This window comes from Stegastes partitus, unplaced genomic scaffold (genome assembly GCF_000690725.1).
Source record: "Stegastes partitus isolate 25-593 unplaced genomic scaffold, Stegastes_partitus-1.0.2 Scaffold217, whole genome shotgun sequence".
NCBI classification, from domain to species: Eukaryota; Metazoa; Chordata; class Actinopteri; family Pomacentridae; genus Stegastes; species Stegastes partitus.
In genome coordinates, this window is record NW_007577948.1 from 548,166 (window position 1) to 567,791 (window position 19,626).

Below are 19,626 nucleotides of genomic sequence, written 5' to 3' on the forward strand. Positions count from 1 at the left end.
TGGCAAACAAAGCAGCAATCTAACTACTACTGACAAATACTTACAAGGAATTTACCAAAACATCCTCTTGAGGATGACAAACTATAATTACAAATTACAAACAAACTTACTGCAAAGGATACAAACCTAATATGAACACTACTGATTGAGTAGGCGAGAGACTGGTTAAACCACAATGCTAAATGCTAGGGAGGGGGAGCCGGAGGAGACAGAGATGAACCAGATGACTTCAGCAGAGGGACACAGAGGAGATGGAAAGCTGGAGCCAGTAGAATCCAACGGTGAGGAGTTGAGGATGAATGATGGATCTCAGTATGCAGCGAGCGTGGCGAAAAGCGAGTTTACAACGATCCGACGTCGACTTGTCGCTTGCTGGCTTCTTAAATACTGTGTGAAGGTCTGTGTGAAGCCACGCCTCGCCGCAGCTGGAGCAATTGGCTAATTGCAACTCCGAACACCTGGTCACTTGTCCCTCTGGCTGTTGCACTTGAAAGTAGGGGTAATTCCAAAGTGCTCCACTAGACAGAGCCAAAGACAGAGGTCATGTCACTTCATTTCTGTTGAGCTTTTAAATGATGAGGCTCACAGTTTGGCATGAACAGCTTGAATCCATAGAAGCAGCTTCCTCGTGACAAGAGTCCCTGGTTTGGAGAACACAAGACACAGTTAGCAATATTATAAAGGATGACGTATTGTTGCAGTCTCTGAAGAGGCTGAGCAAGGCCTAAAGGGGCTCTTCTAATGTGGTGTCAGGCAGTATCATAGGATGCCGCCACATGCTGGGTTAGGGTTTCCAGATAGGCAGGTGAGTTGAATGGCTAAAGCTGTCTGGTAGTGATGCTGGACTTGGCCTGGAATGGTCAGTGTGGCTTGCCCAGCTATTTTGGGTTAGAGGAGTTGAGTTTGGAGGTCTGGAGCAGAAAAGCTGTAAGAAAAGCTTCTGAGGGTCCATGCGAATCTCCCTCTTGGAGATAACATAGTGCAGTAAGGAGACAGTGGAGACGTGGAACTCGCACTTCGCAGTCTTGACAAATAACCTGTTCTTCAGTAACCTTTTGAGCACCATACGGACGTGGTTGATGTGTTCCTCTTGAGATCTGGAGTAAATATGGATGTCATCGAGATAACACGAACCTGTTAATCCTATCCCGAAGGACATCCTTAATCAGGTTCTGGAAAACCACAGGAGCCTTCGTGAGTCCAAATGGCATCACCAAGTACTCGAAATGGCCTAAGGGGGTGTTGAAGGCGGTTTTCCACTCATCTCTGTGGCATGTCTGAATCAGGTGGTATGCATTCTCAAGTCCAGTTTCGTAAAAACAGTGGCCCCATGCAGCGGAGTGAAAGCTGAATTGATGAGCGGGAGAGGATAGGTGTTTTTGACAGTGATGCCGTTGAGGCCACGAAAGTCAATGCAGGGACGGAGTGTTTTATCCTTTTTGTTAACAAAAAAGAAGCCAGCGCCGACTGGTGAGGAAGAGGGACGGATGATTCCGGCAGTGAGGGAATCCCGAATGTAAGTCTCCATGGCGGTCTGCTTGGGTTTTGAAAGATTGTTGGGTAACGGGGCACCGAGCAGGAGGTCAATGGCACGGTCGTAGGGTCTGTGGGGCAGCAGAGAAAGTGCATCATCCTTATTAAACACAGTGGCCAGGTCATGATATTCTTGAGGAACAGAAGACAAATCTACTGGCTTGGTGGGGGTTGGAAGGTTCCAAGGATCTGCAGGGATCAGAGCGGAACGAAGGCAGCTGACATAGCACTGGGGCCCCCAGGATTTCACCTCCTCCTTGCTCCAATCAATCAACGGATTATGTTTCCGCAGCCAGGGATCGCCCAGCACCATGGGAGGATTGAACTGGTGCAAAGATGGAGGTGGAGGCCCTGACAGAGGTAGCCACAATGATAACACTTAGTGGTTTGTGAACCACATCTTGAGGGATAAGTTTGGCATTTGGCTGTCGCTATCCTTTAAAACGTGATGAGCAAACAGGGTGTTTGGTTGCAGAACCCAAAGACACTACATACAGTAATGGAGCAGTGACCGTGACCCTCCCCTGTGAGATACCCTGCTTTATTGTCTATTTTATTCTAAGTGGGACCATTATGCTCCATTAAAGGAGACTTGAAACAAGCAAAAACTCATTAGAAAAATGTTCACTGAGGTAACAGATAAAGGAAGAAGTGGAGTCATTTTCTTGTTGACCTTTACACAATGTTTTTACTACGAGAGGAGTTGCCCTGTGCTGGCTGTAGAAAGAAAGCAAGTTTACTGCACTTTTGGTTTTACTTTTCAGACCCAGAGACTAAGTTCATCTTTATTATGCAGTCTATATTAGCTGTAAGCTAAATCTGCAGCTGGGAACAGAGGAGCAGTGTTCATGTAGGATGAGAGTGGTTGTGTTTTTCATCTTACAACAGGGACGTGCATGTGTTTTGCATGCAATTTCTTTTAATAGATAGAGAATGATGGCATCAAAATAATCTTTTGCAGTGAAGAAAGACTACAGATCGCCACTTATCAGTTTTTTAAAAAATCTGCAGACCTGTCAGTTACTACATAATAACAGCAGAAGTGATTGAGAAGTTTATTTTGAAAGTCTACCATAAACCCCTTTGCTATGTCCTGTAAAGAGAAATGTTACTGTCATTCTTTAGTCTTTTTTCCCAAGAGGATAAACACAGTGGGACTGATTAACTTATCATCCCTTAACTCCTTCTAACTCAGACAAAAAGTTCTCAAAGCTTTTGTTAAGTTTAACCCAAACCCTTTTCTGTTTTGGCCATAAAACAGTCCTGCAGGTTTCCTGTCCCAGTTCGAGCAGAGCTACACTTTTGTGCTCTTCTCAAACTCTTCTGTGCTTCCTTTCAGCTTTCAGTAGCTAAGAAGAACACTCTGAGGCCTTGTAACTGAGTTATTCACAAGCTGTGTGAAAGCAGATGGGTGTTGTCAGACACAGCAACAGAGACAGACACGGTGACTCACTACCATAGACAGTCACGGAGGAACTGGGACAGCCGGGCGCACTGGCAGACTGACAGAGACACCAGGAGCCCAACGCTGCTGCATTGCAGAGTGAAGCCACAAGTGCTGAGGGCTGTATATGTGTATGTGAGAGAGAAAAAGTAGGAGTTTGGAGATTCTGTAACGCTGACAGTGACACACCTTAATAAGCAACTTACTCCATCCACTGTGTGTAAGAGAGAGAGAATGATCGGTAAATAGGAGAGTGGGTTTGGTCTACTATGCTGTGTGTGTGTGGGCGTTGTGTGGGTGGCTCATATTCAAATGTGTCTGATCCTTTGCCATCCCAGCTAATAAATAATTGGGGACCATTTCCTGTGGCAGCCAGCCAGCTAGAAATCAATCTGCTCACTGTACACAGAGCGCACACACACATACAAATACATACACTGCATAGTAGCTCTATAATTGAATGAATAAATAAAGAGCGCCTGAGCTACTTACTGTACACATACACACATTGCGAGTTATTGATGGGGCAGCGGTGTGACGACTATGAGCAAAGTGTGCAGCCACAGAGCAGCAACAGCCCCCATCTTAAACTAGCGTATAGTAAATGGAAGCAGTTGGGTTCTGAATGGATCATGTGTTTGAACAGCTAGAGCGCTCATGGTACACTGGCGTGTTGTCTGCATTATTTGACAGTAGTTAATAATGGCCAATGCATTGTACCAAGAATCCAAAAATGTTGTTTTCGATAGTGTTCATTTATACAATATCAGTAGCTGCCCCATGTTTATGACCAGACTAGGAAAGCATCTGTGCAATATATGACAACCTGCTTAATATGCCATTGGTCCACTGTTGAAAAAGCTCAAACCCCCAGAGTCATGGATGCTACAACACCTCTAAAGGTGCGCTGTGGTACAAGACTAGCTGCAGAGGTTCAGGTCTTTGGACCTGTGCCTTTCTCCCATATCTAACACAATAGCTACAAGAACTGACTGTTCATTTACTGTCTAACGTACAGTATCTCGGACCTTCACATGTGCCACTGAGACAAGAAAATCAACATTACTCCTTCATCTATACGTGGGCATAATATTTTGGCTTCTCTGTGGGTGTGTTTGTTTGTTTTTCCTCTCAATATCCTTTCTTGGACTTTTCTGACTTCTTTTTTTTTTTATTCTTTCAGTAGGTTCTCCCACCTCTGCAAAGGGCTTCTGAAGATTTGCTAGAGTGTCCATTTCGGACTTGACCACCTCCCTGTCCAAGATTCTTGCTTGGTTACTCATTTTGTTCTGATGGCCAACTCCAGCAGGAGTCCAAACAAATGTTCTGACATTACCCCTGAGGAACCTACAATTCCCCACCATTTATAAAGATCTGAGTATGTTTGTTACAACAACAGATACCTCCATACCAAGTGGATGGCAAAATGCTCAAATTGTGTCTGTACTTGTTTTTTTTGTGATACTGAAAGTACAGATGGTAGATGTTGACTGTAGGGAGAGGAGATACGAGACATCAGTATGTGAAATACTGGCAGCAACTAAGAGCTGTGTGTGGAGACCAGAAGCCAGAATACAAACGGTGTCGATGATACAGAGGATTTGGATTGTCAGGAGGAAACACTTCAAACTTATCTAAGTTGCTCAAAGACAGACAATCAACTCCGTACACAGAATTTGTTCATTTTATATCAACTTGTCATGTTAGTGTTAGTGAATGATAATTGCTAAACTAACTCTGTTGATGCAATGATCCCCACACAAAGTGAACAAGGGCTGATGTTAGCTTGGTCAGGCTAATGTAGCGATAGCTCATAAGGTGACCTTGGTGCTGTTCATAACATAAGTAGCTAGAATTTGTACTGTTTAGTCTGTAAAAATAAAATGTTATGCATCAGCATGTGCTGCAGTTCTTTTTCTTAATAAGCGTTTGTTAAAACACACCAATCAGCCACAACATTAAAACCCCCTGCCTAATATTATGTTAGGTCCCTGTCATACACCTTGTGATCAGTGTAATTGATTGATTATTTTATTTTTGGATATCAAATTTGGCAACAAAAATTCCAGTGGTGTTTGTACTGACTACCAGAATTGTGGAACCATGACACCAATCGGTCTGAGCACGGTCACCTGGTATTCAGGCCAGACCACATAAGGGTGATCATGCTCTGACCTAAATATTATAGTGGGACAGAAGTGACATTTATTTGTTTCTTCTCCTAACATGAAATGTGCATTGTGCTTCCTTCATATACACAGAGGTGTGCCCTTCCAGCCTATGCCCGGCAATGGACAGAAACATCTTTTGGACACATCCCAAGGACAATTAAATCAAGCAAGATGCATACGCCAAATAATTTGGAGTGACACTGCAGAGATTCTGAATACATTTGCAACTGAAAGATTTCTCTTTTTAAAAAAAAAAAAAAATAAATAAATGAATGCAATAAATAAAATCAATTTGTGAAGTCAATTTCTTTTTGCAATTATGGATTACGAAATTGATTGAATTTTAATGTGTGCAAAAAGTGAAGGACTGTAAGTTCTGTATGATTCCACTGTACATGTGTGGATCTACAAAAGGCAATGAGAGCACATATGTACAAAGAACACTTTGGGCAAAATGAGTAATTTTTACATAAAGACACTTTATTAGCTTATACATACATCTCTGGATATAATAATTAGTTATATAATACCAAGAAGTCAAAAATAACACCTGTAGTTATATATTTATAAAACTAAGCAGATATACTACTCTTGACTTTTTAAAAACATAAAGGTCTTTGATAATATAGTATAGTATTCCTGTCTTGTTTCATTTGCCACCAAATCTAAAAAAAAAACCAAACAAACTCACATGGTGAAGAGGTTATACAGGATGGATTCAGGATAAATGTATACAGTATGTGTGGATGTCTGTATGTGTATATAACTGTGAGTGACTGTGTGTATGTGTGAAAGTAAAACGTCACATTTTCCCTACATCCAAGCATCCAGTTCCATCAGGACAACACATCTTGATCATTTAAGTGGTGGATCTCCATTAGAACCCATTGACACAAACCTCTGCTCGGTCAGAAAGTCGTTTTTTAAAATTTGGGCCTTGAATATAGTGCGTCTGTACATTCAATTCTATTTTCCTCTGTAAAAAGCAAGGAGCTGAACGCTACATTTCTAAGGTGTTTGTATGTGGTGAACTGATTCATTCAGTAAAAACAAGAAGCCACCCACAAAAAACTGAGCTTTTAAATCTGTCCTAAAGTCCGAAATAAAAGAGACCTGTACGACGGAAACCTAGGATTATGCACATTTATGCAACCGATGGGTCAATGAATTCATTATTTTATACACAAATGGTGTGTAATTTTCAAATAGGAGCGCCAGAGCTTACATGGTCATCTCAATAAACCACAGCAACTGAAACTTGTTGCTCTTTAAGGTTAATTCTGAGCTTGCAAAATAACAAAAAAAACTATTCTTAACTAGTGCCTTAAATGTATGCATAGTAAGTGGCTTCAGTGGGACCGAACGGACTAATTTGTATCATTCTGATAAATGTTTTCACTGTTCAAAATGGAAAGTGTTCACATAAATGGACAGCTTCGTGCTAATTACAGGGTATTGAAATGCAGCTCAGTAGTTTCTGTTTCTCAGTAGAGTGTACATGATGAACATTTGGCAGTTTATAGTAGTTGACTCCTCCAGGTAAACGCTGAAGTATCAGCATCAAATCACGGCGATCATCTTTAAAGCTCTGGAGAGAGATAATGAGGATTCAAAAGTGTAAAGCAGTCAATCAAGCTAACGCTGATAATGTTGGTACAAGCAAATGAAGTCGTTCTCTGCACACTCACTGAAAGTTTCAGTATTACCACTGATGCCATATCTAATCGTTTTGTTATTGTGTTTGTAATTTTGTCAACCTTTTTGTACAGAAACATTTAGTATTTCCCATTAGGAAAGGATGAGGATGAATGACATGTGATTTAATGAAATCAAAACATCCTTTTCTCATCTCTCCGTGTCGTCTGGCGTTTCTAACTGCTTGTCTCGTCACCATACAAAAATAAAATGTTGCTCAAGGCATGTTATCCATAGCTAGATACCCAGGGGTGTGGAAAATGACAAGCACACACACACAGCACCATATATATGACTGAACGCTGACACAAGGTTTAGAATACTATAACACTGTTGGTATAGGAACAGTCCTTGACACAAAAGCTGAACGAGGAGCGGAGAATCAGCAAAAACCTTTTCTCCCCTAAACAAGAACATATTTAAATTCCCCCCCACGTCCTACACAGGAACTACATTTCACACAGATCCTACACACACTTCCAAATATGGCAGCTGGAATTTGTTTGTTTGTCTTATTTGCTTTTTTTTTTTGTTAAGCTGGAAAAAAAGGAAGGTTTTGCTGGTAACTGCTGTATTAACTGTGCAATTATAATTCCAAACTGACTTTAGGCTCACAGAAGGAAAAAGAAGTTAATGAAGTTTTGGAATTTGACTTTAATCTTGTAGTTTTGACCATCATGTCTGTCAGTAACAATAGTTTTGTACTTGATTTAACCATGTTGTAGGGACATTATTCTGTTCTGGTACTGGTGAACTATCACATGACTTTAAGGAGATTTCACTGTTACAACATTTACAATCGCCTTGATACAGCTTTAATTTATCATTACTCCTAATAATGAGATTATGAATAATAAGAAAAAAGATGTATCCGAGATTTAGTTATGAGCTAAAAACAGCATAATGTTGAGCTGCTAATGAGCCTAGCACAGACTGACCCTGGTGTATCCTGATACCTGTTGCCTGCTGCTGGGCCTCAGTGGACTGCACTCGTGCTTCAGCTTGCCAGAGCATAACTAAAGTGGACATTGCAGATATTATTCACCTCCAAAACATACTGGCTAGACCACCTGTCAGGTCATTTGTGACATTCCCCCACTGCAACAGATCTCAGTGATTACTTTTTGTAAGTACAAAATGATCATAACTGCTCAGAACGATGGCCAAAACTATCAGAATTCCACTTAGAAAATGCCTTCCCTTGAAGTTGAAATAATTTAGTAACTCCATTTGTGCTTTAATTCCAGCTCCACTATGTAAAAGTAGTTACTGTCGTCACAAGTTGGTTTTCAAATAGTTTCATTTCAAATGGTCGACAGCAGGGCTGTAACCTCCAGTGTTAGCAGGAGAAGTCGCTCTTCATGCAGAGCTTCTCTCATCCAGAGGTCTTTCCAAAGAGGTAGGACTATATTGTTGGCAACACAAAAACTCTCAGCTGTCTTATTTATTTTCCTCTCTTCCTTTTGGCAATACACGAGCCTCCGGCCGTCCAAACCATGATATTCAGTCTTGTCTGGTGGTCCGCAGAAAATGCGTAGCAGCATCAGTAGCAGCAGCAGCAGCAGACAGGGCAGAGAGAGTGTCCCAGTGTTTCCAGTGTTTTGCCACTTTGTCGCCTTGTTTCATCCGTCTGCTCCCCCGCCTGCCGTTCACTGCTCCATTTTGAGTCTTCATTTGTCCACCCAGTTGTGCATCGAACATCCTTCTGTCTCTCTCTCTCTGGGGTGTGTGTTGTCACAGCAGCATATTATCAGGAGGCATGTCGTGGTCAGGAGGCATCGAAGCTGTAAGACAAGAAGAAAGCGAAAATGTGTATTTTTACACGTGTCTGTGTGGAGCCTGTGCTCAGCAAAATGCAGGGATGTGTCCTGACCAGGTAAAGATGGACGCTGATTTATTCAGCCATTAAGACCTGCTCCATCATTAAATATTAACCAGTGCCATCACTCAGCCAATGCATTAAAGCAGGGATCACACCAGGGTGACCTCTCATGTTCTCTCTCTCTCACACACACACACACACACACACACGTTGCCTTTTCCAATACTGCAATCCACCTTCACCAAAGACTGCCTTCTATTTTCTCAAGCTGCTTCTGGTTATGACTGTATTTTTGCCAAACAGATGTTTTTTTTTCTTTCTCAACATGTCGGTTTGAAAGAGGTGATGTTATTTATTTAGTCAAGGTTTAGAAAAATTTCACTACATATGTTATAAGTTATCTGGGTTGTTTGCTCATGTTACAAGGCCACTGTTGAGCAAATCTGATAAAACCACAAGCACATGGCACCACTATAGCTCACCTGGTTGAGCTGGCGGCCCATGTACAGGGCTACAGTCCTGATATGGAGGTCATGAGTTCAAATCCTGCTCATCGTCCTTACCCCATTCTTCTCCCCCACTTTCCTGTCTCTCTCTGTCACTGCACTATCAAATAAAGGCACAAAGGCCAAAAAAATAACTTAATAAAACCACAAGCACACAGTCAGGCTTGAGTAGTAGCTGCATTTCAATGATTCAGAATCCGGTTCTGCTTATCCGTTTGATTTCTGAATGATTCTTGAATTTGATTGTTTTTGTTGCAGGTGGTTAGAATCACTGCTACAAAACAATACTGCTCATATATTATCGACAGATAATTATCTAATGTTATAATATACTGTGTTATAGTACAGGTCTGCAGTGAGCACTTTTATGACCACAGCACATTTTCCTGATTATATTGAGATACTTTTCCTTTAAGTAACATTTTCACTGTATGACTTTTACAGTGTGGTAGTAGCACTTTTATTTGAGTATTTTCTCCTTCACAACCCGTCTCTGACTGCATAGGAAAACAAACACTGAATTAAAGCAGTGAGGATTCACAGCCACAGCCTGACTGTAAATCTGTTTTAATAGAGGTGGTGATGTAGACTAGTAGGTCTGCTGTGTGAAATGAGTCTCTCCTGGTGTGTAGTAGAAGCAGCAGCACATTGCTGCAGTTACACATAAATGATGCTATAAAGACAGTAAAGTTAGTTTAATCAGTAAAGTTCAGTGAAAGTCTGCGTGTTGTGTTCACTGTCAAAAGAGTGAAATTGTGTTTCTGTTCATATACTGTTACTACAACATTCTCCAGCATCCTTCACAGCTAAGTTTGTGAAACTCTACTTCTAGAAGTTATCAGCAAAAACACAGAGCTAGATAAAATAATCATAATAATAGCGACGAAGGTGTCCATCTCTTTCTGTGTTTGCTTTGGCGATTACTATGACTATCGATAGTGATGTCTTGTAAACGTTTCTTTAACATTTTTTAAATTAAGGTGCCACGAGACAGTCGCACAGTTTTTGCAGCTCACCTGTTAATTTAGTAGCTCAGCAGCAGGATAACAAATACATGTTAGTCATGATTTATTAAGACAAATCACACATTCTATAGATGGTTGAAAAGATAAGAAAAAGAAGAAGAAGAAGCTCTCACTACAAAACCACTGTCACTTGAGAAGGAATTCAAGCTCGGCCCGTATTCACGCTTTGTATAAACTGAAGTGTAATTGGGGAGCAAATGAAAAACATTTGAGTGCCCCTTCATGTTAGGAACATTAAGCAGCCCACTTCAGAGCAGCCCCAACCTTTGTGCATGTTCCAATTGTGGAAACCGTTTTCACGGAGGACATATTCCGGAGTAGGTACTCCTGGATGTCCTTGAAACATTGCTGGGCATGGTCTCGGCACAATGGTGAAACATGGACAAGTTTTTTTGCCCTTCTCGATATTCAGTAAGCACTCACACCACCTTGTACCTTCCCTGTTCTTGTAGTGGAAAGCTTCCTAAGATGTCTCCAGCAATGGAGAACTCTCTCTGCTGCTGTTAGTCTGGTATATAAAGATGACGACAAGACAGCTGCCCAAAAGTGAGTCAAAATATCTTGGAAATGCTGCCTTATCACTATCCATGTTGGGGTCATGGTGATGAGGTCCTACCCTCTGCTCATCCATTTATATTAAGCGAAGAGCACAACTAATCCACTACTGATATGTAGCTCCCTTTGTGAACAACTGGCAATTATCAATCAATTTTATCTTGAAAATTTTATGTGTCACATTCTGGTGGGACCTTGGTACCACATCCCTTACTCCCGGTTGACTAGTGTACAGAAACCAGATCGTGCTGCTCTGTTTCTGCTGAATATAAAAACCGGCCACTCTTGACTGAAGTGTTTGCTGTAGCATGTTTTTAATTTGGAATTATTCCACTGTCTGCAACTGGCCATGAAATCAGTGAATGCAGTGTGTGTGTGTGTGTGTGTGTGTGTGTGTGTAAGACTCACCTGTCCCAAAGCTTTACACTCCTACAGGAGTTGGTGCAGCAGCCAGCAGATATCAGGGCTGCAAAAGACATCAACAGAGATAATCAGAAAAGTGGCGGCACTCACGGTCAAAAGTATGTGTGAGTGACTTTGAATCACTGGCTGGCTGTCTGATTGTTTTTTAATAAGCTTGTCGTTACACACACACACACACACACACACACGAACACACACTGAAAGACACCATACAAACACAGCATAGCATACCACACCCACTCCCCTATACAGAATGAAAGTGTCTCTCCTCACTCTGAATTGCTTCACTGATCATATGAAACGCTTTTCTCTCACTGTCAGTCCTCTCTGATTTCTGTCAGGCCCAGGTAGTCACTGGCAGTCCTTCCTGTTACCCATCATCATCGCCTGTCCTTTCTTTTTGTGACAGTTACCACGAATATGATGGTCCGGTCTGTGTAAATCCATTCGAGTTCATAAAAATATATAAAAAATATTCTGGGATCATAAAACAATATCTATTTAAAATCCTGATGCGCTCAGGTATGAGATCAGCTTCATAGTCAGAGACACTGTAAGGCTACGTAGTTCTATAATGACTGTGAAACGTGTTTTATTCATTTATTTTTTCCCCCCTTTCTGTCGGTGGCTGTAACTCATTGTCTATCTGTTTCTGAATGACGTGGCAGTTGGTCCGGAACAGAGCCAGCTACAACACATATTGTCACTGTCTACCAGACACATAATTACACTGATTAGAGGGAAAAAAACAGAAATCTAAACTGTTGGTGAATTCTGCTCTGTTTTACCGCCGGCGGCTCTTTTGTCGTAGCAACAGTGGGAGAAGACAAGGATCATTTTGACAAGGTTAGAAGATGACTCCTCATCATGACACACATAGAACACGGATTTCTCTCTCTGTCCATGTGCTGTCAGTCAGACTTGAAAACCAATGTTTAAAATGACTTCTTATTTCCCCGTGTCTCTGCAACAGAGCACAAAGTCAACATGACCCACAGAGACACGATAGCCACATTATTGGTAACATAAAGAACTAGTTAAGTTAAAGAATTTGCTTCAGAAAATGTAACGTTTTATCTTACAATATGAAGTTGAATTAGGGATTGTGTGATTTTTCCCAAATACTGGTATTGTTTAAATTCACAGATTATTGTGAAATAAAATAAATGTGCTGCTTTGACTCTCTCTCTAGGGTCTTAAGCAATGTCCCACCCACAGCACTGTCTGATTGCATCACATGATAGCCAATCACTGAAAGCAATTGTTTACGCAGAGAGACAGAGAGTGCATTTGTGGAGGGTAGCAGATGTGGTAAATTAGCAGAGGTGTTTGGGAAGTGAGTTAGCAGACACTACTGAAGTTGTAAAAAAACATCACAGTCTTCCACAAGCATGCTTAGTTTTCTGTTACACAGAAAACACCACAATAATTTGCTTGCTGGTGTCAATGCAGCGGGAACTTGTTTTACAGAAGATGCTAGGCTAAGGCTATTGCTAACAGGCTTGCTGTGGCTATTAGCCTGCATCTCACGCTATCTGGTGCACTGTAACATTTTTCAAAATTAAGGCAAATTGTAACAACCTGTTGTAACTGACATGCACGTGTCTCTAGCAGAGACACAACCTGCGGAAACTTAACAAGAAGCACAGCTATTTGCAAAATCAGGATATTAGCTACTTTCACAGTGGCTAATGCTACGGCTAAGTTCGGAGGCAGCCACAGATTACACTGAATTAGCGTCTGAAAAACAATAATTAATAAGATGTAAGCATTAGTGGCCAATTAAAGTGATGGAACAGTGACAACAAAAAAGACAAGAATAGATATAACTGCATGACAAAAACTGATCAATCTCAATCAATCATTCTCACAGTAAACAGAGCAGAGCATCATAGCATCATGTGATGCCGTGTATCTCTGCACAAGGAGACGACTTTCAAGGGGACAGCAATGAAATTTAAACCAGGTACAATTTTATAGGTGCAGATGCTGATTTATTTATTTATTTTTTGAGTCATGTTGAGTCATTTAATAGCTCATACAAACACACAAGTTATTTCAGGGTGTTTCACATATTACCACCAGACCTTACAATATTACAGGAATAAACCCAATTAATCCAACAATCCCAAAGTCCATTAATTCAAACTAAATGTTTGACTTTGAAGTTTGTGTAATTGTGTATCGTTTCATAGCTACTTGCAAATGATGGAAGTTAAACTGAATGAGGTTCAATTAGGGATGTAGACAGTGCTCAGTTTGGTAGGTAGATTTGATGCTGGATTTTTGATTTGATAAATGCTATATTCCCCAACTGGTGGTACGACTGCAATAGTTAAAGGTGGAACGTGTGGGTGTAACGTTGATATTGAACACACCGCCATTACGACAACTAAATGCAGATGTGGCAGTGTGTACAGGCGATGTGTTCATGAAGCAGAAAAAGCGACAGTCATTACATAACTGGCTGTTTCTGTCATTTTACCACCGAGAAACTGGAGGCCTGCTGTATGTGCTGTACTATTCCAAGTGAGCCATGTGGCACAGCAGCTGTGGGGAGGAAGAGAGGCTGACCGCTGACTGTGGTCATCTATCAACCCTCAAACACAGATTAACTACTCAGTTTGTGTGTTCATGTGTGTGTGAAGTTGATGAATATTCTAATTAAAGAGCAAACACTGACAGTTCTTTGGATCAACCTGCATTACTCAGCCTCCCGTACTCTGAGACTGCCCTCGTTCTCATGTTGACCTGCTTACGCCTCTGGTTGTGTCCCAGTGGTCCACGCTGTCAGACACACACACACAGAGAGAGAGAGAGAGAGAGAAAGCGAGAGAGAGAGAGAGAGAGAGAGAGAGAGAGAGAGAGGACAGGCCTCTGGGCTGGTTCACAGCTGTGTGCTCTGCTTCGCTTCAATGCACCTCTCCGTCAGAGAAAGTGATGGACGGAGAAAGGAAGAAGAGCAGAGTGTCAAGAAGAAGTACAGGGAAGGATAGCGTGAGTGTTAGCTGTGTAGTATCTTATTCTATGATTTTTGTTTGTTTTTTGTTGAGGAAAGATGAAACAGAGCGAATAAAAATCTGTTAGAATGAAAGAACTGGCCTTCTGTTCACCATCAAAGGGCACACACACACACACACACACACACACACACAATAGGTGGTGAAGGGACAGAGCGGCAGCTTTTCTGAATTTAAACGAAGTCTAATTTCTGCGCTGCACAATGATAACCACCCACGCTGCCGCACACACACACACGCAGAAGGTGACTATGCTGCATTTATTTGAATACATAACAGATAAAGCAGTCATGAGGCCGACACCTGGACACTTGTGTTTTTTTTGCTTGCTACCACAAAGGGATTTTAAACGTGTGTGTGTGTGTGCATACATGCAAGTTTAGTGTGTGTGCACATGTGCGTGGTGTGCAATGTACTAGAATATAAACTCCATTAATATGCAAAGCATTTCTGTGTCGAAATAATAGGGCAAAAAAGGGGCTTCAAAGCTGAATGGGATGAATTGCCAGGGAAGCAGCTGTTGGCCTAGTTAGCAGGCCTGTCCTTAACACAGGACCTCTGATCACACACACTCACAGACTTATCTTACACAAGCAAACGCACGCTCACACACATCTACACACATCTACACACATACAGTATCTTGAACTTGCACACAAGCTGCCAGTTTGAGCTGAACTTTGGCAGAGACCTTCGCCAACCTCCCTGACTGTCACACCATTGTGTGTGCTAACATGCATGTGTATGTGCACACGTGTGTGTGTGTGTGTGTGTTGACCCCTGATGTTGTTGTACTGTACCATCCCATAAACCTCCCAGGCCCTCAGGTCAACATTTAATGTGTTTTCCTGCCAATTATATCAAGGCTCTTTCCCCTTCCTGATCTATTTCTCATTAAAAAAAAATCTCCACAATTTGTACCATACAGTAAACCAGCACTGGGTAACATTTTATGTCAAAATACACCAGGGACATCAGGAAACATTATGAAATGATGGGATATAAGAAAAAAAATTCCATTTCAGCTCATTGAGATGCTGTAGAGTCGTCCTGTTTGTCCTAATTCATTCTGGTGTCAAGTATGTTTACTGCTGGGAAATGTATTCCATCCAAAGGGAATGACAGGGATTCAGCTTTTACATGCAAAACATAGAAGCAAATGTCATCAGTGTGATGCATGTGGATGGCTGCACTAGTTACACGTCCCATCATCTGGCGTGTCCTTAAAAAGCCATTTAGGTTAGAATGGCTTATCAGTTACTGAAAATTAACATGGTAGGTAAACACCTTTGAACTATGCAATTCATTGTCTAAAAATAGAATGAATAAATGTTGCCTTGACATACAGTAAATTCGTGGATAGTCTGTTCCTCCATCTTGCTGAGGACAGTTTTAACCACAATACCATAGACGTACAGTTCGTGAGACCCAAAGTTGCGGCACAGTAAGCCCTAATTGTGATCAACCTACGTGCTGCACTTTTGACTTCTGCAGTCAGCTTTGTGAGGTCTTCAGCTGAGCTGGTTTTGATTCTGGATAAACCAAAGACTATTGGAGCATTCACCAGACATTGCAAGCCATGACACCTATTTATTGCTCTTTCACCACGGCGACTTCAGCTAAACACCAATGTTTTACAAAAGAGTTTGTGGGATCTTGAACATTTTGATTGTTGTTAGACAAACAGCTTGACTAATACTAAGACGTTAAGTAATTTAGTAAATGAAACAGATAGATCACGAGCCCCGGGTGTTGGGGTAGGGGTATAAGAGAGACTGGCTGTAACACTAGCAGGTTGTGCTGCTTTAAAGCAAACATCACTGCTGTATGAATGTTCACACAAAGTTGCTGACATATGCATAATGGGCCATTTTATGCTGGAGTTTGAGAAAATGTGTTATAGTGGATACTGGAATCCACAGAGGACACTGTAAATCTACTCTCTCTCTCTGTCTTTTTCTTATTACTCTATCTTTCCTCAATGTAAGCTGCTCCCGACAAACAGCCTTCCTATCTCGTTTTTCCCGTTAGGTGGTAAGTACTGTAAATGGGCTTGTTTGGATTGAGTCACACTGAGGTACAAAAGCACTAGTGGAGCATAAACTACGGTATAACACACACACACACACACACACAGAGAAAATTAGAGTTCCATTGCTAGCACAGCCACCTACTGCATTCACTACTTCTCTCTCTGCATTGATGCTACCTGTCACGTTAGTTGTCCCCATGTAATGCTTCCCTCTATTAGCAACAAAACAGCTGCTACAGCAGGGCAGTTTGAAAGTGGGCAACAATCAGAGTAAAATAAACAGGTATTAAAAAGAGCAAATGGACCTAACCATCGGTAGTAGTGGCTTTAAGCATACTGTTCACTCTCTATAGATTTGTCATCCTCATCCCAGTTTTGTTGCTTGTTATCACACTGTAATAGCAGCAAATGCAATTTTTATTCTTGTACAAAATTACAGTTTTTGTTGCTTTTGTAAGCTACTGACATTCGCTAAAGCCTCTACTTCCAGTACCTGCTCGCAAGACTCTTTAGCGACAACCTCTAGACAGGAGATCTGTAGATGACGATGAAGTTGCAAAGCATTCTGCCCTGTGTCAGCCCTTTACACTTGTCCCTGTCTCATTTATTCTTTGTGCTCACACATACTGTGTTATAACATAGTCATATTCCCAATAAAGCTGTTGCCTTTTACATATTGATCTGTTTCTGATAAATTAAAAAGGCTACAGCTTTACCCTGAAATGGGTTCAGGTGTAAGGACCCCTTAGCACAGTTTTTATTTTAAAGGCACAGGTGGTGAATTCAGGATTCACTGTGTGTCTCCTTTGTTAAATGTTACGGATATGTGGACACTAGCAGGGGTGGGGGGGACATCCCAGGGTGGACAGCAAAAATTTCCCTTATTTTTAAATCGCAGTGCTGACAGTTATGCAAAACCACACAGTTATTCTAAACAGTCCAAAGTTTAAACATGTAATAGCTGGACTGCTTTAGAAAGTAGCCTACAAATGTTCTTTGCCACCATCTGCCTTCAGACCATCGCCTGCATTTTACAGCAGTCCTCGAGAGAAAGAAATGATTTATTTAAAGCTGTATTCTTTGATTTTGTTGTTGTTGTTGTTGTTGTTTGTGATTGATGGATGGGTGTTTCTTGGGGAAGTGGAACTAGCCATAAGAAAAAAAAAATCTATATACTATCACCAATTAACAAGCATGTAGCTGCCTACTCACAGACCCAGGACTCGTGGAGTAAAACAGAACTCTTTTGGGATTGTGCTTCTGTCCATTTGATGAATGCAAGTCCAATATACACTCTGTTTCCACTCTGACTCTCTTTAGTTGGAAACTAAACAGGCAGTTGGAAACAAAATTGAGAGCTGAGGCATTGAACCATAGCAGTAAAGCAGGAACATAAAGCAAAAATAATGTGCTGAAAGACTTAGACACTTCATAAAGGTGAGGTCAACTGTCTCGCAGAAATAATGTTTCTAAAAGACTTTTCCAGTTACACACAAATTAACCACGAGCTGGATCACTTTTAGCAGAGGCAACACTTTTTTAATGAATAAAATACTACATTTATAAACTGCTTCAGAGTCTGCAAGTGGTAGCTGGGGTTGATGCCAAAACACTCAACTCTTAACTAAGTCCAGGGTTCACATCAAGAATCCAGATATATCAGGTAGCAAATGCTCTTTGATCAAAGTTAGGAATTACTAAGACTGGATTCCTTACCACAGTGGCCTGAGTTCAGTTTAAGTCCACAGCCCTCTGCTGCATGCTATTTCCATCTCTTCATCCCCCTTTTCTGTCTGTCTTGAACTTCCACGATAATAAAAAATAAATGATCCAAAAATTATGTTTAAAAGACTGGACCTTATGTTGCAGCTTAGTTGTATAGGAACGGAATTGTTTTGAGACAGTGTTGGATGATATTTCACTACAAGTGACCCCTTTCACATTACACATTGTCATTTGACTTATTTTGAAATAAAAGAAATGACTGTTTAATTTAGCTTTAAGCATAACAGGGTTTTGAAGTTGAAGCGGGTCACATTGCTGTAAAGGTCAAGATGCTTAGGTCAGTAAACTCAACTCTCTTTTTGTTACCAAGCAGGGACCCGTAAAAACACATGTTTAAGAGCTGACTCTGCAGTTGCCTAGCAACACCCAAAGGACACTTTCAGGCCTGGACTTTCATTTTCAAGCTTCCTTGGTGGGGGTTGCGTGATTGGGCTTTTAACGTGTTAATTTGATCTAATAGTAAAGCTCATCTTGGAAAAGAGCCCTGCAATGTGCATGTGAGTGGTTGCATCTGTCTTTATGACAGTAAAACTATAGATACATGTGTTAAGCAGGCTCCATTTGATCTTGAATGCAGCTTATTCATCCACGACAAGAGCTGACTGACAGTGAGAGCAGGAAGACAATCACTCCTCCCCTTCACACACCCTTGTTCCACAGCTTCGCCAATTCAAACGAGGAACAGCCAAAAGACTATCCTGACGCTAGTGGCTAAAGCAACACACACACACACACACACACACACACACACACACCTCAATCCCTGCCACTTCCACAAACAGACACACACGCTGTGTTTGTGTGTGCATCCCTGAGGGGCTGCAGGCGGCACAGGGAGCTGATGCAGGTGTGCTTAACTGTTTGATTTGGAGGTAAAGACAGTTACATCATGTTCCAGCACATTTATATCCAAAGGACATAATCCACAGTGTTAAATCATCCACTAGTTTTTGTTCTACATACGCTTCAGTCAGTTTAAATAGCAATGATATTAGAATTAAGAGGAAATTGCTCACAACATCTTCAAAGCCTACACTTTACGCTCAACAGTGTTTTAATTACAAGGTACAAATTAGGAGACAAGTTCTAAAGTCTACCAGGGCACAAGCTGTGTTCTTTTCAGATAATCAGACAGTGGGGGCTGATGTTTCACCAGATAGACTCGATAAACAGCAAAATCTTAACTGCACCTTGACTTTTTCTTCTTCAAACGTACTTTCTGAAAATACTGAAATCATGGCATCCCTTCTTAGAATGCAACCAGACCTAAACTTGCGATTCTTGTGGTCTTGTTAAAGTCATCCATAATTAAAGTGTGCCCTTAGGATGTACCATGATTATTAATTGGCGGACAAAATTAGGAGGAAAAAATTTTTTTTTAAAATTACACATTTTTTTCAACGCGATGCAGAAAAAAGACAATTTTCTTAACAGTTTGAAATGCACAAATACATGTAAGACTTTTTAAATATGGACCATCTCTGACTTTATCCTTCAATTCAAGTAATTACTTTTTCTTATTCATTCATTAGTCTACTCAACATAAATGTTTCATTAGGGCTTAGCTGCTGGTGTAATGTTTTGTAATATTAAAACTGAGGTAGGCAGAAATTTG

At 41.1% G+C, this 19,626-nt stretch overlaps 1 protein-coding gene across 1 annotated transcript in view; it reads right to left on the reverse strand.

Annotated features, from left to right (window-relative positions):
• Nucleotides 1-1,282: 1,282 nt before the first annotated feature.
• The window catches only part of LOC103356735 (coiled-coil domain-containing protein 85A), a 53,526-nt gene continuing 35,182 nt past the window's right edge, over nt 1,283-19,626 (reverse strand). Inside the window, exon 3 of the mRNA XM_008280989.1 lies at nt 1,283-1,884. Coding sequence (XP_008279211.1) covers nt 1,283-1,884 — 602 coding nt within the window. The remainder of the gene's footprint in view (nt 1,885-19,626) is intronic.